Source organism: Schistocerca cancellata, chromosome 3 (assembly GCF_023864275.1).
Source record: "Schistocerca cancellata isolate TAMUIC-IGC-003103 chromosome 3, iqSchCanc2.1, whole genome shotgun sequence".
NCBI classification, from domain to species: domain Eukaryota; kingdom Metazoa; phylum Arthropoda; class Insecta; order Orthoptera; family Acrididae; genus Schistocerca; species Schistocerca cancellata.
The window spans coordinates 37,132,446-37,156,278 of record NC_064628.1 but is presented as its reverse complement, the minus strand read 5'-3'; the positions used below and the strand labels follow the sequence as shown (position 1 = coordinate 37,156,278).

General features: G+C 41.3%; 1 protein-coding gene across 2 annotated transcripts in view; it reads left to right on the top strand.

Moving 5' to 3' along the window:
• LOC126176861 (WD repeat-containing protein 19) overlaps positions 1 to 23,833 on the top strand; it is a 355,977-nt gene that overhangs the window by 268,106 nt on the left and 64,038 nt on the right. For both annotated transcript variants that reach the window (XM_049924048.1, XM_049924049.1), the window contains exons 17-18: positions 11,814 to 11,960; positions 20,251 to 20,417. In XM_049924048.1, coding sequence (XP_049780005.1) covers positions 11,814 to 11,960; positions 20,251 to 20,417 — 314 coding nt within the window. The remainder of the gene's footprint in view (positions 1 to 11,813; positions 11,961 to 20,250; positions 20,418 to 23,833) is intronic.

Here is a 23,833-nt window from a genome sequence, read left to right as displayed (position 1 = left end):
ACATTTTGTTGTCCTCATGCAGCACTACAAGTGTAAGAAGTTTGAAGTAAATCCGCATTCCAAACGTTGTGGCCTCCCCTTGTTAGTACTTTAATAACAGCTACACAAACAATATAGTAGTCACACTTGCTTGTATTCATATGCTTGTGACCATGCCACCATATTCTGTTATTGTGTTTGGTGTCACACTTTTTATTAAGAGATAAAACTCTGCAGTTATAAACTGAAACATATTTGTTCACTATGCTTATGTGATGCTGAGGGAATCAGATTAGGAAATGAGACACTTAAAATAGTAAAGGAGTTTTGTTATTTGGAGAGCAAAATAACTGATGATGGTCGAAGTAGAGAGGATATAAAATGTAGACTGGCAATGGCAAGGAAAGCGTTTCTGAAGAAGAAAAATTTGTTAACATCGAGTATAGATTTAAGTGTCAGGAAGTTGTTTCTGAAAGTATTTGTATGGAGTGTAGCCATGTATGGAAGTGAAACGTGGACAATAAATAGCTTAGACAAGAAGAGAATAGAAGCTTTCGAAATGTGGTGCTACAGAAGAATGCTGAAGATTAGATGGGTAGATCACATAAGTAATGAGAGGTACTGAATAGGATTGGGGAGAAGAGGAGCTTTTGGCATAACTTGACTAGAAGAAGGGATCGTTTGGTAGGACATGTTCTGAGACATCGAGGGATCACCAGTTTAGTATTGGAGGGCAGCGTGGAGGGTAAAAATCGTACAGGGAGACCAAGAGATGAATACACTAAGCAGATTCAGAAGGATGTAGTCTGCAGTAGGTACTGGGAGATGAAGAAGCTTGCACAGGATAGAGTAGCATAAAGAGTTGCATCAAACTAGTCTCAGGACTGAAGACCACAACAACAATGCTTATATTGTCTATTCAGAAAGCATGGATACGTTTGCATGTGCCCACCCACCTACACACATGCACAAACACACACCCCTCGGCAGTCATAGGCTGTGGTCATATATATGTGTGTGTGTGTGTGTGTGTGTGTGTGTGTGTGTGTGTGTGTGTATGCACATGCGTATGGGCGTGTGGGTGTGTGTGCGTGTGTACAATACGTAGCTCAGCTCTGACGTCATAAGCCACTCCTTTGGAAAATATGGAGTGAATTTTTACACTCAAATCAGTTCATTTGCATGTGTCCAGATCTAATGTAGTGGTTTACTCAAACTTTTTATTACTTGTTTCTGCAATGAGGAAAGTTATTTCTTTATTTAAGTTTTCAATGAATGGATATCGTTGCTTTACATTTAAATTCATTAGCTGAGTTCTCGCCCGCCCACACTCTTCAGCTACAACTATCTACTTTTTGATCTTAGACCCTCAGTAAATGGGCTCTTGCATTTGCTCTGGAAAGAGGGCCAGTGAAGACAAGTGTAATGATATGACATGCACACTATTTGGTTTTGAGTATTGGAAATTCTCTTCTGTGGATTCTTGTATTCTAATTTTTAGTATCCCCCCCTTGCAGCAGATATCGTGATGGATGCAGATGAGCTAGCACGGATATCACAGCAGAACAGTGTAGAATGCTGTCATGAAGTGTGCATGTGAAGCATGGCACAGGCAGATTCACTGACTCTGGTGTTGACCTGTCAGCAGTGATAGGCCTGGCCTGCCAGCTCTTGCGTTGATTTCAACTTCTTCACGACTGGCCTTCGCCTCACACTGTGCTCCCATTTGTGTGTTCTAGAGTCAGTTGTTCATGCTGTTCACGTTTGTGTATACCTCCACAGTTGTCTGTATGTGATGTTTGAATGCTCTGCTCCCCTGTAGATTTATTGTGTATCACATTTTGTTCCCTGTTCTGAGAAATAACTCTCAGACTTTGCTTTTCAGCCAGTGTTGATGCATTACATTTGGCCAACAGTGACAGTTTATGGCAATGTCACACTGTGTGCAGAAATGAAAGTGACAACATAGGAGTTTTTACCCCTCCCCTCCCCTCCCCTCCCCTTCCCAGTTGTGTTAAACTGTGGCCATTATGGAGGCAGCATTTTTGCAATACTGGCAGAAGCAGTTGTGCCCCCAGGAGCAGCAACAAAAGCTGCAGCAGGAGCAGACGAAGGAACTACTCAAACAGAATGCAGAATTGCTCCTGTCACACCTTGCTGATAGCAGTCCAGGCCCTGGCACAGAAGCTTTATTCCCACCCACCCGCAATGCCATTCATCAGCTTCGGTAAGTCTACAAAAAGGAGGGAGAATTACCTGCGCTAGTTCTTGCTGCACCATCAGTTGAACCTTGTCATCGATCCAGTTGATAAGACTGGCTTGTTATTGTCCAGCAGTGTGGGATTGTATGAAATTGTGCAGAATTTGAAGCCCTCTACCAACCCTGAGAAACATAGTTTGAGGATCTTTGTCAATTGCACGAGCAGTATTTTAGTCATCAAACCCATTGGATGGTGGCACAGTTACAGATTAATTAGCACAACAAGTGCCCAGGATAGTCACATGTGGTGTGGATCACCGACCTGCTGGGCCTCTTGCACAAGTGTCAGTTGGAGTGTCCCAAATAAGCTATCAGATGCTCCAGTTTGTTCCCTGAACTCCCAGGCTATTTCTGAGGGCCCGCAAGCAGCACCACAGTGTATACTGCTCACATTGGTTGTGGATGGATGACCGATTGAGTTTCAGGTTGACACGGGAGTGACAGTCAGTCTAATTAACTTAGATATGTTTAGGCTCTTGGGCTGTCCTGTGTTACAATGGCCACTACATCAAGTTGTGTCATATAGTAAACAGTGCATTATGAGACTGTTGAATGGAAGTTTATGCTGTTTGTGGTGAATTCACTGTTGGCATCCATATAATTTTGGGTAAGGCTCTTATTCTAAATCTGTCTTTCCAATAGTTGATTAAGTACATTTAGAGTCTCAGTCAGTCCCCTTTGGGATTGCTTATTGTGGTCATGCAATGAATTGTTTGCGAATACCTTGGATGGGCAGAAAATTTTGACGCACATCTCCCTTAAGCTGTTGAAGGTACTTAAATTTTGTCACCTTTGCCCCATTTCCGTTGCCATGTATGACAAAGTCGGGGCTGAGATGCAGTGTTGTCAAGTCCTTGACATTGTTTCTCCTATTTCTTCAAGTCAGTTTGGCGGTGATTCAGAAATCAGGTGGGCACCGTGCACCTTTGTGATGATTGTAAATAGTCAATAAACATGGAAGGTGTCATGGATTCATATCAATTTCCACAGCTGGAGGAGTTGTTGGTAAAGCTGTCCATAGGCCAGTATTTTTTGTGCATCAACTTGTGCGTTACCTGCCTGAAGTTGCCCTTAAATGCAGCTTTTTGCAATTTCTTGGGGCTTTACAGATTTAATTGCTTGCCCGGTGGAATTTCGTGTGCACCAGGAGTTTATCAGTTATGTATGGAGCAGTTGATTCAAGATATTACCTGTTGCATAAATTTCCTTGAAGACATCTGGTCAACATGTTCTACATGAGAGGAGCAATTATGACATCTGCATGTTTTCTTCCAACAGCTTCTGGAGAATGACCTTAGTTGCAAACTGGAAATCATGCAGTTTCCCCCCCTAAAGGTGCATTTTTTTTTTTTTGTGCTTAGCATAAATGAGCACATCAAAGCCATTGTCAACCTTCTAGTGCCTGAGACGCTGAAGGAGTTCCAGTCCTTTTTGGACAAGATTTCTTATTATGTTAAGTTCATTCCACAAGCTCCACACATTTGCCATCCTCTTAACCGGCTGCTCCAAAAGGACATCCGGTTTGTGTGGTCCATGGACTGTCAACTGACTTTTCAGTTCCTCAGGCAGTGTTTGTACTCTGCCTGCTGTTTAGCTTCCTTAATGCCAGGTAAATTGTAATCCTGGCTGCTGATGCATCTCAGTATGGTACTGGTGCAGTTCTGTTCCATCGGAACCCAGATGGCATCGAGCAACCCATTGCTTGTGCATCGAAGAAGCTTTCTGCATCACAACAGAACTATTTGCATGTGGAAAAGAAGGTGCTGTCTATCATTTTTGGCATTAAAAAGTTTTGCATATGCTTGTATGGAGAATTATTAGCCATCACTGACCACAGATCCCTGGTTTCCTTGTTCAGCCCTTGCTCTAAACTGTTGGAATGGGCCGTTCACTGGTTGCAGAGATGGGCCCTCTTTCTCAATATTTATAGTTATGACATTCAGTACTGGTCCACTACCCAGGATGCAAATGCAGATTGGCTATCACAGTTGCTGTCTTGTCCTGATCCGGAGTTCGATCAAAAAGAGGCTCTAGTTTTTGCTTTGGGCAGGGCCCTGCACTGAACATTGCTGGATTTTCCTTTGACAATGTGGGAGGTCACGTACACTATGGGTGCCGACACCTTATTCTGAAAATCCTTCTCAGCAGTCGAGACAGGATGGCCCAAGCACACTCCTTGCTGCGATGTGGCTTATGTCTTTTCTGCTGCAGGATGGGCTCAACTTTGTCGAAGATGATCTTCATGCTTGTCTCGGAGGAACAAAGCCATTGAGCGGTCGTTCCTCTGGCATTGTGTCCTCATTTACTCCAGTTGATGCATGCGTCACACTGAGGCGTGTCTCACATGGAGGCTTTGATGCAGCATCACTTGTTCTGCCTGGTCATTGATAGTGGTACTGAATACCTTATGCAGGCTTGACAAGTTGTGCATAGAATCAGGCTATGCTGGCGTGTCAGTTTTCGCCTTGGCCTGTTCCTGAGCACCCTTGGGACAGAAAGCATGTCGACTTTGTGGGTCCTTTATGGGTGGCACATAACTATCCTCCATAATGTTGACATCTGCTATTTGTATGCTGTTGGTCATTCCTGCTATTGCAGGCTCTCCTTGGACTCTTGTCTCCAATAGCAGTCAGCAATTTGTGTTGCAGGAGTTTGCAAATTTTTACATCCACAGTGGTATCCAGAATCTGACTACCACTCCTTTTCACACGGCTTCTAACTCAGAAAATGGAGCAATTCTTGCAAAGTTAAAGACTCAAATGAAAAAGTCAATGTCTGCCTCATCCTGTGATAGTGCACTGTCTAATTTTCTTGCTGTTTACTGGACAACATTGGTTAATGGGTACGGTCTGGAAGAGCGTTTTCTTGAGCGCCAGTTGCAGGGCCATTTGGATTGGTTGCCCTCTTGATCACGTGCCCCTGACCATTGTTTCCTCACAGGGCTGACATTTGAGCCCAGTGTTTCATCTGGCAGCAAGGGTAGCTGCTAGGTGTTGTGGTGCTGCCGGGTGTCGTGGTGGGACTGATTTGTTTGTGCTGGACATTGACCGGGAACAGCTGACCTATCATTCCAATCAGTTGGACCTGTGGGACCCCTGGTGCTGCCACCGTTCTCTTAAGCCAGCCTAGATGATAGGGTCGGTCGCAGTGTTGGTCTGGTGGGGGGCTGCCAATTGTGGCAGCAAGCATCCATGTGGCCACGCTCTGTGCAGCTTCTGTCACCCTTCCTATGACTACAGACTGGGACGCTGGCAGGTATATTTCCTATGACAGCCAATGTGGAGCCCATGGAATTTGACCTGGTGATCTCCCCTCACTCGCCTGTGGCGAGTCCTCATCCCCACTGATGCAGTTGGGTCAATCGTCACCCCAGCCTCTGCAGTCTTCCATCCTTCTGGTGGAGCTAGCTGCATCTGTGGTGTCTCCTTTGGTGGTCAATCCACTGCAGGGGAATCTCGCACCCTCACTGACTTTGTGTTGATGTTTGTGGCAGAAGCCAGGCCCATTTTGGTCGTATATGGCATTTTCAGGGGGAGAGGGATTTCATACCCCTGTGAGCAGACAATGAGGTAGTTGCAGACAAGCTGGTATAGACATTGCATTGGAATAGTACAGAATGTTGCCATGGTGGGATGCACATGAAGTGTGGTGGGGTGGGCAAAGCCACTTCCTCAGGTGTTTGTCTGTCAGTGCCAATAAGCCTGGCCCAGCATTTCTTACGTCTATATCAACTGTCTCTGGCTGGCCTTTGCTTCACACTGGGCACTGTTTTAGCACACTAGTGTCAGTCTTTTACACTGGTCATATTTGTATTTTCTCCATGCTCATCTGTATATGGTGTTCAGATTCTCTGCACTGACCTAGCTTGACTCACATGTCGAGTCTTGTTCCCTCTTCCAGGATTCAACTCCTGGACTTCGCTGTCAGACCATTGTCAGCTTATGTAGTTACATTTGTGCTGACAGTAACAATTCACAGAGTTTTTATGCGTAGTGTGGCTATAAAATAACTGACTATTTATATGAAGTGAACATGAAAAAACAACCTGGTGCTCTCCTGGGCATTGCCTCTAACATCTTCCTCTGCATGAACATCCAAACCCATAGTCTCCTTCCTGGTAACTATTAATGTTATATCTGCACCTTTAACTACTATTCATTTGAAAGTATTACCCACAAAAAATTCCGGTGGCAGTGTCTCGTCTTCCCATTCATTGACCTGTTACTACTAATTTAAAAAAAAAAAAAAAAAAAAAATAACCATTGGCAATGTCATATTTCCCTGTTCATTAGCTGTCTTGAGGTATCCATATTTAAAATTCAGCAAAAGATTTGGGTAGCCTAATTTCCTCATTCCTCCAGAACGTCAATATATTCTCCCCACTTACTTCATCAGCTCAATGAATAATCAACCTGTGTCACTGATAATCGATATGAATACATGTTCTAATCAAGTAGTACCCAAATTTTGATAGCTGCATCATGTAATTATCAAAAACTCCCTCCCGTACAGTGTAGTTATTTGTAGACACCACATTTGTAGCAACAAGCAGTACTACTTCAACTGTGTTAAAGGTCTTTCTGTGCCTTTGCAGACTAAAACTACTCTCCCTGCCTTGTCCAGAAAAAGATATTCTTTGCCTGATCTCTGCTTACACCCAACACTCCTTATTGGTGGCCATCCACATTTCTTACTCTGCAACACCCAGAACTGGAACAGTTGAATGTTATGTCCACAATTCTTTGACTACCTCTCATCATGATCTGAAATAATGAATATTTTTCTGACTGTCCTTCCTACCCCTCTCACAGTGATAACAAACTGCCCACTCTGCATAAGCAGTGTTATGTGCCCCAGCCTGCCCCATGTTTCATATCCCTATGGAAGAACCAAATGCAAGATTTTCACAGCACAGGTACCCACCATTTCCTGTTCCAGGCCTGTCACTGTCATTTCTCAACCTGTCAGAGGCAGCAGTCACATTACATAACTTCTTTTCTGCAACCGCTGCAGAGTTTTTTAATTGGATGTGGCCCTGAACAGTATAACCACACGGTGAATGACCAATGTTTCCAAACTGTCACTGAAGGCCGTCTACCCCATCTAGTTGCAGAGCATGCTGCACAATATAATGTGTTTCACTTTTATGGCTGCTTCACAACTCATATCACCTGAATGGTCTGTTGTGACTCCACTACCATCACATCATTTTTCTGATTAATGAAGGTGTGAACTTAATGTGCAACATTTTTTAAATTATTATAGCCCCCCCCCCTCCCCTTTCCCTGCCTGAATCTCTACTGAACCTGGCCCTCCACCTCATCGCTTGTTGTCACCTCATTCCATCTTTCTGTCCCGTCGTCAACCTCATCCCTTTTCCCTCCACTTACTACTGCAATTCACCTGAATCATCCTTTAGTGACATCTTTCTCGTACTCTGGACCCCCTTTATTTTTAGCAGTTCACCATGTCCTCCTTGCATAGGTGCCGATCACCTCCACTTGTCGCTACCTGTTCCACATCCTCACAGTTTTTCCAAACTCCCTTTGCTGCTCCATTTCTCCATTTTCTTTTCACCCTATGCCCCTTCCGTGTTTCCATCTACCATTCCAGCCAAGATTGTTACGCATTACTGTTGAGCTGCTGTGCTGGAAGACAACAGCAGCTATGTATGTGTCTATGATTGCACATATTTGTGTGTGTGGGGCAGAGGGGGAATGAGTGCAAGCTCTCTAAAAGTGCTGTCTGGACACTTGAAAAATTATAAACAGTTATTAAAATGTAGGAACACCATAACAGGCAAAATTAATACAGTGTTGGATCAGCTTTTCCCCACAGTAGAGCTGTTATTAGCAACAAAATGGATGCATTCAACACACACATTGTTCTAATTTCGTACCATTATCATGGATTAATGGATGAATATGGCACAAGATTTTCTTCTCTAAAACTGACACAAAACCTTCAGTAATTTATAGGTCAAGCTGTTGGATGGACAGGGGACATTTTGAAAGTTATCCGTGCGGTTATGAATTCACACCTAAATAGAATCAACAGTTTGATTAGGGTCATTTCTGTCATAAAGACTGCATCAGTCCTAGGAAGAAACATCTGAACTATAGTCTGCACACAGTTTACTAATGTATCTGAAGAGTTCTTGGCCACAATTTGTTCTCGTTATGTAAGTATAAGACTGATAGAATTGATAAACTATGACCCATACCTTCACATAATATACTGGTGCGATACACGGTTGCCTCAAGTTACATGTGCCATCACCACCTGTGTCACTACTCCAGAAATCATTGCAAAATGGACAAAATGGTCATGGAGGATCGCTGATTGAAAGTCTTTGAAATTGCTCACGCTTGCCAGATGTCATCTGAAAGGGTATATCACATTTTAACTGAAGAATTAGAAATGAAAAAATTATCTGCAAGATGGGCGCCGCGACTCTTGACACTGTATCAAATACATGTGAGAATGGAGAGTTCGAAACAATGTTTGGCCCATTTTAGGAGAAATGAACAAAATCTTTTGGGTCGTTTTGTGACCACTGATGAAACATGGGTGCACTACTGTACCCCAGATATAAAACAACAGTCAAAGCAGTGGAAACGTGCTGATTCTCCACCACCAAAAAAAGCAAAGACAATTCCTTCAGTGGGAAAGGCTAGGCATCAGTGTTCTGGGATGCGGAGGGGATTCTGTTTGTAGATTATCTCCCCACTGGGCAAACAAGTCCTGGAGAATACTATGCTAACCTCCTGGACAGATTGCAACAAAAGATACGTGAAAAAAGGCCAGGTTTAACAAGGAAGTAAGTCATCTTCCATCAAGGCAATGCACACCTGCACACATTTGCCATCGCCATGGCAAATATACACGAACTAAGGTATGAATTGTTGCCACACCTGCCATGTTCACCTGATATGGCTCTGTCAGACTTCCACCTTTTCCCAAAATTGAAAATTTTGCTTGGTGGACAAAAAGTTTCTGTGATGTAAGTACTTTTTTCTATTCTGTTCTGAGAACTTTTCTGATTTGTGTTAGAGGAGACATGTTGAATTTTACAATGAAACATTATTAATAAGAGTAATATGGAAATTGTGTATACGTTACTGTGATTCCACACAGCACTCACATAGTTTTCAAGACTGCAGAATACGTCTACAGCTACGATAAAATGCAGTTTGCTTCCACACATGTTCCTATTGTGTGCAAACATTTTATTTATTTGAGTACAGTGCAAATAGTTTTATACTGCTTTCTGGTCCATTTTTTTATGAAGCATTGAGAAAGAGTTATCATCTGTGTAACAGAGGTCGACTCATGATGGCAGCTGTTGTAGGGAGCATTCATTCTGGAAGATAGAAGGTGATAGTCTCAGTGTATGTACAGTACTAGTAAACTATGCCAATACAACTATATTTGTATTACTTTATGAGAATCATGTCATCCTTCGAAACTGGTCCTCAGACAAGACACTCTCTGAAGTGTACTCTGGTGCCAAAGCCCTCCAGACCTGTAAGTGATATTCATTGACAGAAAGGCAGTGTCTTTTTCACTGAATTCATTGAATTTAAGACCTTTTTTGTTGTTTGGTCTTCACATGCATACATACTCCATCAGCCATTATTTCCTTTTATGGATGAGTTGCAGAATGAACAACTTTCTGTGACCTTGTCTTGTTGACTTCTTGGTGTTGTATCTATGTGATACATGTGTAACAGAGAGCAGTACACTCTTAAAATACTTGGTGAAGAGAGATCTTCAGTATTGTAAGTAGTCCTACTGCTGAAATGTCTGCAATAGGAGTTTGGCCGGTATTTTTGTAACTTTTTGAAGCAGTTACATAGACCCGTCACAAATTCTGTATATAATTTACTTTTTTTTTATTTTTTTATTTATGAGGCATTCTGACTCATGTCATCCACACTGTCACTGTACCCTTTGGGTGTGAATACTGCTCAGATTTCTTGTACCGTACGTCAGTCATTATGCAACAAAATCGTACCTGAAATCCTTTCAGTGAACAACAGCCTCAGACTAAGTTTATTCGTGTGACTTCTCCATCTAGCGTACTCTAATATATTTGAATGACATTTTCATTGCACATAATTTATCAACAGTATTACAACTTAAAAGTAAACTTTTTGTTCGTGTTACATTACATTTACTAATATCACCTGAGAGTCTCTGTAATTCAAGGTCTGTCTACCTAAATGTTAAAACTGGTGTCACACAAGATATGAGAGCAACATTTTTTGTCACAGTGATTTAGACTGCATAAAAGTCATTTCCTATGAAATAGTTCATGTGTTAATGCTGATGAGCAAAGGCCACAGTTTCGAGTACCTGAGCCATACATTTGCGATTTCATGCAATCTGTTGTATGTGGAGCAGTCATATCCATGTACCAGCAGCTACATTACGTAGCTTATAACTGCTGGTTGTGATCCAGTGTGACTGATGGCATGTTGTTTGGTGATATTATGTTGCCATAAACTATTAATATTACAAAGTTGGTAACTGATGGTTGTAAGCCAGTATATCATGATTTTGAGAGAATGGCTAATAGCATGTGATGTAATGTTTAGTTGCCATAAACTGTTTGAATTGTAAATTCAATATGTTGAAGAGTATATGAAAATATTAATGAAAAGAAATGTTTAATGCTCATTTAAATAAATGCATATAATAAGAGACAGAGAGAAAATAATTCATGATACTTTACATAAGAAAGCAGCAGTATGGGGCTAGATGGGGATGAAGGTATTTGCAAAAGTCACCCCAAGAAGATTTGACTGAAAGTGTATATGGTGAAAGAATAAATGTTGCATAGATTCTTAAATATCATATTTATTTCATGTTACAAAAAAGAGTAGCTGAATGTTTTCTCTGTTGCAACAACCCCGAAATCAACTACAGGCTGCAGCAAACTTAACTAAGATTGCATGAACTTTACAGAAAAAAATATTGCTCCAGTGATACAAGTAAGTAAGAGACACTGCCTACCTTAATAGTTCAGAATCATGTGGTACACTGACCAGTGAGCTGGTTGTTACCTGTTGTTTCACAAAGATCACTTCCCTGTGCCCACACTACCTTGTAGTGCACCACTCTTAATAACCATTTCCATTTCTCATTTTTCATTTCTGACCTCGACTATTATTAATTCATTGTAACCACCATGGTGTGACCGTACAAGCCTTTGCATAGCTCTCACCAGCTGAGTTCCTAGAGAAGAATATAAATTAGAGAGTGGAAGTATTATGTAGTTATGTCTTCAAGCAGTGTTGTTACTTCACGACATTCATCAAGTAATGGCTGATAAGGTGTTTCACACAGCAATATTATATCACTGAGGTTGTATGTGGTTGGAACAAAATATTAATGCCAGAGGTCTTACTATTTGAGAACTAGGTAGCTCTGCACTCAAGAAAATCTCAATAGACAGTATGCCTTGTGCCTTTTATTACTTATTTTACCTCCATGTGCTACTTTTGTGTGTTAGTCATATTATTCCATATGGAAAGTATCTAATCTCATCATATTTCTCTTTAATTACCAGCACCTGGCAGATGCAGCTCTGCTCTATGAGAAAGGGCAGTTTTTTGAGAAAGCAGCATTAACATACATTCGACTGAAAAATTGGTTTAAAGTTGGTGAGCTGCTCTCACACATCTCATCTCCAAAAATACATATTCAGTATGCTAAGGTATGTAAGTAGTTTGTCATTGATTGTTCAGTATACAAGCTACTATACACGTATTAGCTGCTAATTGTAAGAAAGCAATTTATTTTATGATTTTTGAGTAAAATCTCAGTTGCAAGTAAAAACAGAAAAATAATTTGAGTCTGATATTTATACTTACTTCTCCAGAAACAGAGGAAATATTCGGACTACAATTTTCTGACTTTTAGTTATAGAATAAAAAAAAAATAACCATGTGAAGAAAATGGGATTTAATTTGTAATTCAAAATGTGTGTTTGTAAACTGTTGCATGTTACTAATGTTAGTCATGGTTTTTTTTTACTCCATTTGAACTTATAGTAATAATAATCACTTGGTCACAGTCACAGTTCTTGTAGTGACTAGACTGCCAAATGTAGTGGTTTTAGTCTCTTTCTGTGGCTTCTGTGAATTACTTTTTTATATGGAACTATGTTAAATCCTCCACAGGTCATTTTTCAAATAACTGTTGTTTTCCACACCTCTTCCAGGTACAAAAACATATGGAGCAAGAGAGAGAATATTGTCTTCAGGCTTTCATGGCCATTGTCATTTACCAGATTGTTATTGTTGTGCCACAAAGATGGCTTCCTGATAGTTGTTTGTGTTACTTGTTTACCGTGGCTAAATAGTTACTCGATTTTGCAACACATAACTCTACCAGCAGCAAGCGGTAAAGGAAACGAAAGAAAAATTCGGAGTAGGTATTAAAATCCATGCAGAAGAAATAAAAACTTTGAGGTTTGCCGATGACATTGTAATTCTGTCAGAGACGGCAAAGGACTTGGAAGAGCAGTTGAATGGAATGGACAGTGTCTTGAAAGGAGGATATAAGGTGAACATCAACAAAAGCAAACCGAGGATAATGGAATGTAGTCGAATTAAGTCGGGTGATGCTGAGGGAATTGGATTAGGAAATGAGACACTTAAAGTAGTAAAGGAGTTTTGCTATTTGGGGAGCAAAATAACTGGTGATGGTCGAAGTAGAGAGGATATAAAATGTAGACTGGCAATGGCAAGAAAAGTGTTTCTCAAGAAGAGAAATTTGTTAACATCGAGTATAGATTTAAGTGTCAGGAAGTTGTTTCTGAAAGTATTTGTATGGAGTGTAGCCACGTATGGAAGTGAAACATGGACGATAACTAGTTTGGGCAAGAAGAGAATAGAAGCTTTCAAAATGTGGTGCTACAGAAGAATGCTGAAGATTAGATGGGTAGATCACATAACTAATGATGAGGTATGGAATAGAATTGGGGAGAAGAGGAGTTTGTGGCACAACTTGACAAGAAGAAAGGACCGGTTGGTAGGACATGTTATGAGGCATCAAGGGATCACAAATTTAGCATTGGAGGGCAGTGTGGAGGGTAAAAATCATAGAGGGAGACCAAGAGATGAATACACTAAGCAGATTCAGAAGGACGTAGGTTGCAGTAAGTAATGGGGGATGAAGCAGCTTGCACAGAATAGAGTAGCATGGAGAGCTGCATCAAACTAGTCTCAGGACTGAAGACTACAACAACAACAACAACAACAACAACTCTACCACCCTGTAGTCATCATCTTTATTGCAATTACACTACTGGCCATTAAAATTGCTATACCAAGAATAAATGTAGATGATAAATGGGTATTCATTGGACAAATACATTATACCAGAACTGACATGTGATTACATTTTCACGCAATTTGGGTGCATAGATCCTGAGAAATCAGTACTCAGAACAACCATCTCTGGCCGTAATGACAGCCTAAAATACTCCTGGGCATTGAGTCAAACAGAGTTTGGATGGCGTGTACAGTTACAGCTGCCCATGCAGCTTCAACACGATAGCACAAGTTCATCAAGAGCAGTGACTGGCGTATTGTGACGAGCCAGTTGCTCGGCCACCATTGACCAGACGTTTTCAATTGGTGAGAGATCTGGAGAATGTGCTGGCCAGGGCAGCAGTCGAACATTTTCTGTATCCAGAAAGGCCCATACAGGACCTGCAACATACGGTCATGCATTATCTTACTGAAATGTAGGGTTTTGCAGGGATCAAATGAAGGGTAGAACCACGGGTCGTAGCACATCTTAAATGTAACGTCCACTGTTCAAAGTGCCGTCAATGCGAACAAGAGGTGACCGAGACATGTAACCAATAGCATCCTTACCATCACGGCAGGTGATACGCCAGTTTGGCGATGACGAATACACGCTTCCAATGTGCGTTCACCGCAATGTCGCCAAACACTGATGCAATCATCATGATGCTGTAAACAGAACCTGGATTCATCCGAAAAAGTGACGTTTTGCCATTCGTACACCCAGGTTCGTCGTTGAGTACACCATCGCAGGCGCTCCTGTCTGTAATGCAGCATCAAGGGTAACCGCAGCCATGATCTCCGAGCTGATAGTCCATGCTGCTGCAAACAACTTAGAACTGTTTGTGCAGATGGTTGTTGTCTTGCAAACGTCCCCATGTGTTGACTCAGGGATCGAGACGTGGCTGCACAATCCGTTACAGCCATGCGGATAAGATGCCTGTCATCTCGACTGCTAGTGATACGAGGCTGTTGGGATCCAGCACAGCATTCCGTATTACCCTCCTGAACCCACCGATTCCATATTCTGCTAACAGTCATTGGATCTCGACCAACACGAGTAGCACTGTCGTGATACGATGAACCGCAATCCCGATAGGCTTCAATCCGACCTTTATCAAAGTCGGAAACGTGATGGTACACATTTATCCTCCTTACATGAGGCATCACAACAATGTTTCACCAGGCAACGCCGGTCAACTGCTGTTTGTGTATGAGAAATTGGTTGGAAACTTTCCTCTTGTCAGCACGCTGTAGGTGTCGCCCCCGGTGCCAGCCTTGTGTGAATGCTCTGAAAAGCTACTCATTTGCATATCACAGCATCTTGTTCCTGTCGGTTAAATTTCACGTCTGTAGGACGTCATCTTCGGGGTGTAGCAATTTTAATTGGCTGTAGTGTACTTTCATTGTTAGGGTTCTAAATTGCTTCTCAGACTTTTAATCTATAAATGTTACAGTATTTGTTTATCACAGAGTACAGAAAGCTACCAGAAGCAATTTATATAGTGTGACAAGCATGAAAATAATATTTTGGCGATCATTCCCCCTCTCTAATTATCTCAGTTATTGACAGTATGTTAAACTTTAGTCTTTCTTTCTTAGTGTGTTTCCATTTCTTGTTCACTACGTGGTATCGTGTCCCATCCAGTGACAGTTGCCCACCATAGCAGCCCGAAGAATTTTACCCAATAAATCCAGTTCTTTGGAACAAGCTGTGCCCTCCTCCTAGTGTCTCCTGGTGCCTTAGATGGTGAAAGCTGTTGAGACAGATATAATATTCACTTATAAAAGGATGTTTTCCCATACTTGAATTATTGGCTAAAATTCTTCAGGTTACTACGACAGCCCCCTCTCCTGTCATTCACTCATTTTGAGGAGTCCTTAGAAGGGTGGAAGAATTACTGCACTGGCTCAAGCTGAACTGCCAGGTAAGGTGTAACGTCAATCTCAATGATAAGGCCACGTTGTTGTTGTCCAGCTGTGCATGGTTGTATGAAGGTGTGCAAAACTTGAATCCCTCCAATCAGCCCAAAAAACTTAACTTTGGGGAACTCCGTCAGTTGCTGACACAGTTTTTTGGACATCAAATCTTTGTGGTGGTAGCATGCTTGCAGTTTCATTAGCAACACAAACAGCCCACACAAATAAATAGTTTGACCATGCATCATCTCTACTTGCCACCAATCATTCGCAGTAGTGAAGATCCTATGTGGCCTGTGCACAAAACCTGGCTGCTCCGTCAATTCAGTTTTCCGATTGGACAGTCCTGGAACACTCTTGGGACAGATGCACATTGACTTTGCAGGCTCCTTTTCAGCAAGCATGTGGTTGTTGGTAGTTGATGTGTTGTTGAATTTCCCATATGTTGCCATATTGTCTTCACAATCTTGACAGCTACTATTTGTGTGTTGTCTGTCATTTTTGCCATTGATGACTCCCCTTCAGGCCCATGTATTTGATAATGGTTAGCAATTTATCTCACATGAGTTTGTAGATTTTTGCATTTGCAACGATATCCAGCATCTGACTATCACACTGTTTAATGTGGCTTCTAGCTCCGAGATGGAGCACTTGACGTGATTGTTCAAGACCCAAATGAAATTGCCCATATTTTGCCCTTGTCCTGTGTCTAGGTTTCTTGCCACGTACCAAGCAATGCCAATTAATGGCTATAGTGTGGCAGAAGGTTTGTATGGGTGCCAACTGTGAGGTCCTTAGAGTTTCTTACACCCTGATCCATGCCCTGGACCATTACGACCTGCTATGCTTTCCTCATGGGGCTGCCATTTGGGCCTGGTATTTTAGCTGGTAGCCTTAATGGCTGCTAGCTGTGTTAGTGGGCTACAAAGACAGTACTTGTTTATGATGGATGTCAATCAAGGGCAGATGGCCCATCATTTCAATCAGTTACGTCCATTACCTGTTGTCCCCATGATGTCGCTGTCTCCGTTGGCGATATGGTCAGTTGTGGCACTTTGCCAATAGGAGGCTCCCAATTGCAGCTGCAAGTGCAACCAGTGACCAACTGCTGGTTCCACCAAACCCTCTGCCATCCAGATTTCACTTACAGAATACGGTGAAGGCACCCCCCCCCCCACCCCTTTTCCCACTTACCCATTGATGAGACCTTGCCCCAGCTGATACAAGCAGAACAGCCATTACACCAACCTCCACATTCTTCTACCACTCTGGAAATGTCAGCTGCATCGACACTGCCTACTTCAGGGACAGATCCAGAGCCAGGGAATCTTACAGCTTCTCTTATTTTGCAGAGGAGGTTGTGGCACATTGTGTAGGTATTTAGTATACCCACCAAGGGGAGGGGGCGGGGGATATGGGAGCAGATGAGCTGGTGTAGGTCTTGCAGCAGGGCAGTGTGACAAGCTGTCATGGTTAGCGAGCACGAAACATTGTATGGGCACACCACTAACTCAGGTGTATACAGGGTGGAGAAAAATTGTGTCACAAAATTTTAACCCTGGATAGCTGATGCCAGTAGGAACCAAAGTTACTAATGTTGTGTTGGTCGACAAAGCACAATTTTTAAACTATAGAATCTTTGCACTATGTGCTCCAATTGGCCACAGGATTGCTCTGTTGCCGAATTCTCTGGACAACACATGACCGAGAATGCTTCATCTGCTGGAGATCGCGATGTATCCAAGGTGGTCTGCACGCTCAGTGGTATTGCGCCAGCCTTCTACTCTGGGGGCCTGGGGTCGAATCTACCGGGGTCCCGACACATTCATTGTAGTTTCGTGATCAGACTTACCAAAACAAACCTGTCAACAGCTGTTAGTTCCAGTACAAAAAGTCTTTTACAAATTGTGTCGGCCCTGAAAAGGGCCTTTTTTGTAGCCAGGACATTGTTTTACTTAAAGCAGGTGCTCGCACCGGCGACCACCTGATGCAACACAAACTTGTTAACGTTGAACGGTGTTTTGCTGAACTCTTTCAAAGATTCCTGGCATTGCCCTGATGTGGTTGGTGGTTGAATATGATCCATTAATTCCTCTTCATTTCGAGGTGGTTCGCATCTGGGTGGGTGAACGAGAACCTTGAAGAATCCCCACAGGAAAAAGTCTGGTGGCGTGAGGTCTGGTGATTGCGAGGGCCATGTCCTACAAGCACCTCTGCCAATCACCCAGCTATTGAAGGGTTCATTTAAATATCCACGCACAGCACGACTGTTATGTGTGGGTGCCCCATTATGTTGTAACCACATGTGTAGCCATGTGTCCAGAGGAACATCTTCCAACAGGCCGGGTAGAGTTTCTTGCAAAAAGGGAAGGTAATTTGCCCCAGTAAGTTGAGAAGTTAGATGGACTGGCCCAATTAGATAGTCACCCACAATGCCTGCCCAAATGTTGAGCGAAAACTGTTCCTGGTGTCCAAGGGCGTACATGATGTGAGGATTTCCCCCTTGCCCAATAATGAATGTTTCGATTTGTTGCAAAGGCCATCCCACTGGAATGTGGACTCGTCGGTTAACAATACAGTGGTAGGGAAGTCAGGATCTCGTACGACATGTCACAGAAACCACCGGCAAAACCCTAACCTATGTTCATAGTCCGCCACAGGATTTAGGTCTTGGACAGGGTGGAAACTAAATGGATGGTGGCTGACATCCCTCAAAACCTCCCAGACTAATTGATAAGTGACCCTCATGTCATGTCCAACTGCTCACATACTTGTTGTAGGTGCTTCCTCGAAGTGCTCAAGAACAGTCTCTTCAAATGCAGCATCCCTTCATGTTTGAGGTATTCGAGCATCACCATGCTATCCCAATAATGAACTTGTTTTGCCAAGTTGCTGGTCAATTGCTATAAACGCTTGTGGGTGTGGATGGCATCTTGCTGAGTACTGTTCCTCATACAACCGTTGAGCTTCATGCACAGTACCGTCAGCTAGTCCATAAACAAAAACCATATCTCGTCATTCTTCATATGAATACTGTGCCACCATGCGTACTGTATGACTAAGTCACAGGTGACATGGGTGTGTTCCGAAGCGAAGCTTATGTGTGAATGCCTCTGATGTTAGGTGGAGACAAACAGCAAGACCTATTCGGCGCATGTGCGTATCACATTGGAGTGGTGATGGGGCGAGGAACATTTGTATGTGTAAACAGACAACCATAGCGCTGCCTGTCAACTGATGAATGGTAACAGGGCAATCCCACAGCCGATCGGAGCATGTGGCACCAAGTTTCCATAGTTTAAAAATGGTGCATTGTCGACCTACACAGCATTAGTAATTTTGGTTCCTACTGGCATTAGCTATCCAGGGTTAAAATTTCGTGGCACAATTTTCCTCCGCCCTGTATGTATTGGTGGCAATGGGCTGGACCATCAATTCTTAAATTGACACCAACTGCCTCAGACATATCCTTTGTTTTTTGCCATATTCTGTTTACCATGTGCTTAGTTTGTTCAGTCACTCGTGCTGGGCAGATTGTGTTTTCCTCCATGCTCACCTCTACATGGTTTTTGGACTCTGTGCTCCTACCTAAGTAGTTATGTGGAGAGAGTTAAATGTTTTATGACAGCACATTTAGAGAACTGGTATTTGAGGCTGACTGCAGAGCTATTCTACTGCCACCAACATACATTTTGCATGAAGATTCTGGAGATAAGATTAGAAAGATTAGGGCTATTAGGGGTCATACAGACAGTCATTCTTCCCTCACCCTATTTGAGTGGAACAGGAAAGTGGATGTCTAGTAGTGGTGCAGGGTATCCTCCGCCATGCACCATATGGTGGATTTTGAAGTATATATGTAGCTGTACATATAGAATTTGGTTTTGGCAGTAATGTGAATCCTAATCCTTCCTTCCTTCCTTCCTTCCTTCCTTCCTTGCTTCCTTTCTTAATATATTTCCATGGTGTGTTAATATTATTATTTTACTTGTATATTAACAATAGATTATTTTCATTGTGACTTTAACTCTAGTTTGAAGCATAATATTCTCATTTGTGGTTAATTGAATGTTCACAAGATTGAGGGAGAGTGGAATGGATTTCAACTATCGATTTTATCTTTGAAAGCCTTCATTTTAGATTTGATATTCACTTCCACCTCAAAATATTGTTGCAGGACTGCTAACAACTGTGCTGTTGTGTACTTTAATCTCACAAGCCTCTCCCTGCTCTTCAATATTGAGACTGGAGACAACGCTCTACTTTCTCAATCATATGTTTATTTTCATACTGATTTCTCTTTGGAAAATGGTTGGTTACGTGTAGTTTCACATCTCTAATGTGAAAGGATTGAGGTGAAGGCAGCATGGAGGAGGATAAGTGATTTAAATGTGAGCTAGAGAGAGAGAGTAAACTACTTGTCTGCAGCTCTGTCTTTCTCCTGTCTTTTCTTCAGCTTGTAAAGAACTTGTCAGTGCTTTTGAAAGTTACCATAGTTGTCAACCTGCTGCTACCTTCCACAGTCTTGGCACTTGTTGGGATGCCTGTTTATTTTTAAATGCTGTTTGCAATCTTTATTTTGTTTTATAGATATGCTTTAGTTCTGTACTTTCAGCTTGATTATGCCCCAGAGTATGTATTCCATAATGTCATTAGTGATCAAGAAGCACAATATTAGCATATTCTTTTTGTGACAGCAGTTTTGTTCAACTGCACATTTTATGAGAAATATTTATAGCATTTCATATAACCCTTTCTCTCCTGCTTCAGGCGAAGGAAGCAGACGGCAGCTACCGTGAGGCTGTAGCTGCATATGAGGCAGCACGAGACTTTGACAATGTCATCCGTGTTAACCTCGATTACCTGAATAATCCTGAGGATGCAGTTGACATTGTAAGAAAAACAAAGAGCTTAGAGGGCGCAAAGATGGTGGCCAAGTGAGTCAGAAACTTAAAATTGCACTCATAAACAATTAGCACTCACAAACAATTAATATTTTAGTCCAAATCCAGGAAGGAATAACAACAGTATGAAAAGTATACTTGCTAATAACCACTGAGCAGTTATCGTGGCTGGGGTCTATAGTCCAGTGCACTCAGTTTTCTTTATAGTGAGTGGATAAGTATTATTATACATAGAGCTATAATTTTTTATAGCTGAGTCTTAATATATTGTTGATGTGTTCATGGTCATGTTTCGCTCTTCTAAATCAAGAACTGATATTGATTTACTCAGTAATTAATTTGGAGATTTATGTTTTCATAAATCAAAGATTTAGGTGACCAATATCTAATATCTGCCTGAAATGAGTATATTCATATGACAGTAACCGTAAGTAGGAATTGCATCTGAAACTGAAAGAAAGCACAGGAACATAATTTAATCACACACACAGTAACCTGGTATTATAATGTTCATATATGTTACTGGCCAAACCTGATTTTAGGATGAACTAGTTTCGCCTTGGTCAAACTCGTTCATCCTGTTACTGATAGGATAAAACAGTTTAGCCTAGGTCGAACTGGTTTATCCTAATTAGAATTTACATGCCTTAGGATAAACTGGTATGTCCTAGCCTGAACTAATTTTGCCTAGTCAGAACGTATTTCGCCGTCTATACGAATGGGGAATGCCTGAATTGTCTCTGGCTTGCCCCTCGCGCCTCTCAACTGCTCTTCACTCACACTGTTATTTGTTTTGAACAGTATTTTGCATCTACAAGTGCGCGTGTTAAGTTGCTGGTTGCGTTTAAAATATTTTATTATAATCCTAGTATAATTATTGTGAGGCATTTCATCAAGGATGAGCCTTCGTGTAGTTGATAAGCCAATCAAAAGCTGTGGAAAGAAAAGTTTCTGGAGGAAATTTTGCAGAGTGAAAACAACTAGTCGTGTCATTATGATGTATTATCAGTAGACGAATGTGCGGATTTAGTTAAACAAATAGAAGACACAGAAAAGTTGGAGAAAGGAACATCATTACAAAAAAGAATGATTAGTTAATAAATAACTATAATGAATCATATTGACTATTTTATTTCTATTCCCTTATTCAGTTTACTTTGAAAAGCTTATAGAAGATACAAATTAGGTGAAATTAGTTTGGACTAGGACGTACCAGTTTATCCTAAAGCATGCAAATTCGAACTAGGATAAACCGATTCGACCTAGGCTAAACTGTTTTATCCTATCGGTAACAGCCATTGAGGATTAGCCAATATTCATCCATTGGGCATTTGCAAGCAACATTATACAAAAATATATGCTTATGTTTGTCCGCCAGCTATGAGCCAAAAAGCAGTGTGGAAGAGATCAACATGTAATGGCAGCCCATATGTAAACTTGAAGATGATGATAATAATAATAATAATAATAATAATAATAATATGTTATGGGTAGTTTGTAAAATATTTAATAGAAAATCTGATTAGGCATAGACATTTGACATTTTTAGTTGGTAAATCCTAGTGTGAAAATCAGTATGTGATTACATCAGCACAGATGTGCATTACACCTCAGAAATTGTACTGTGGGATGGAAAGAGTACGATGTTTTCCATTTGACTTTTTAATCCCTATCAGACTGAAGAGGTGCATGTACATTTACTGCAATGAGAACCCCTGAACCAGAAACCTTTTACATCTTTTAAGCAGTTATTTTACAAAAAGAGATAGATAGAGAGAGAGAGAGAGAGAGAGAGAATCCTATTGAGACAGGATAAAATAAAAACTAAGCAAAAGGTATGTAGTTGCTGAAGGAAAGAAAAATTTGGGAACAACAGAGCTTGAGAGACAGGAGCTACAGGAAAGGAGTCAGTAGGGTCATTAGCTGCTTGCTTGAAATGTGGGAAAATGTAAGTGAATGAAAGTGAACAGGGGAAAAAATCCTGTAATGTTGGAATACATTGTTAGTGCTGTGTTGCTTGACACAGTCACGTTGATTAAATATCTAGCACAGCATTGCAAAGCAACACAAGATAGAATGTCAACTGTAGGGAAGGCAAATGGTCAACTTCGATTCATCGAGAAAATTATAGGGAAGTGCAGCTCATCTCTAAAGTAGGCCACATTCTTCAGTAGAGCATGAATATTTGGACTCACTCCCAGGTTAGAGTAAAAGAAACCATCAAAGCAGTTCAGAGGCAAGGTGCTACATTTGTTGCTAGGCGATACAGTCAGCACATGAGTGTTACAGAAATATACTATGTACTCAAATGAGAATCTCTGGAGGAAGATGTCCTTTTTGCAAAAACACTATTGAGAAAGTCTGGAGAACTGGCATTTACAACAGACTACATAACAGTTGTTTGTCCTTTGTAGGCAGTAATCTTCCCATTGCAGTGTTTGTGTACACTTCATGGATTGGTCAGCTTAAAAACTTGTTTCATTCCACGCATTCCTAGTTTACTTCAGATAAAGTTTTCACCCGTATAAAATCAGTGAAAATGGGCACAGCCACTGTTGAGTAAAACACATCTGGAGAAGTTTATGTTTCCAGTCATTACTTTGTGCTTAACCACCAGTGTGCCATTTATTAACATTTTATTATAGCAAACTGAGACAAAACTCCCTTTTTTTGACAAATCTAGAATTGGTGGTGTATGATAATATTATTTAACTGGTGGTGGTGGTGGTGGTGGTGGTGGTGGTGGTGGTGGCAGTGCCAGTAGTAGCAGTTGTTGTTATATTCATCTGTGGATCACTTTTACAACACCTTGCAGCAGCAAGTTCAAGTACAAAGCCACCTCTTAGACAGTTTGCCTCAATAATTATGTAATCCGATGTGGCACTTGCTTGGTCGTATTTGTAATTTAGAATCTGCTTGGTCGTATTTGTAATTTAGAATCAATCTTGCATTGTGATAAGTTCACATTGCACTGAACATAAAATAATCTGTTGTATACAGGCCTCTTATTGGCATTTGGACATAGTCTGCAATGTGTAATTCCACGTATGATATCGCAATATTTATGCATGAGGATGACTTAAGAATGTCCTAAGAATGCATTAAAATAGTGAAGCTGTGAGGGCTTTTTGATGTGAAAAATTGTGACATTACTATATCTACAACATCTACAAAGAATAGTATTAAAGTTCTTTACCCTCTTTTTCATCAGCACTCTTCAATTGCAAAAGAATAAAGGATTTAGTAAAGAAATCTTTTATGAAATACAGAAAAAATTATACGCCATGTAAATGAATAAACATTTAGTAAGGAAGTATTTCAGGAAATACAGAAAAATTACATCATATTACAAATAAATGTAAGTAAAAACCTACTGGGGCAAGAGAGGAAATGTGGGCCACATGGAATTTAAGAGAAGTTAAAGTGCAACTCTCCAGTTCTCTTATATT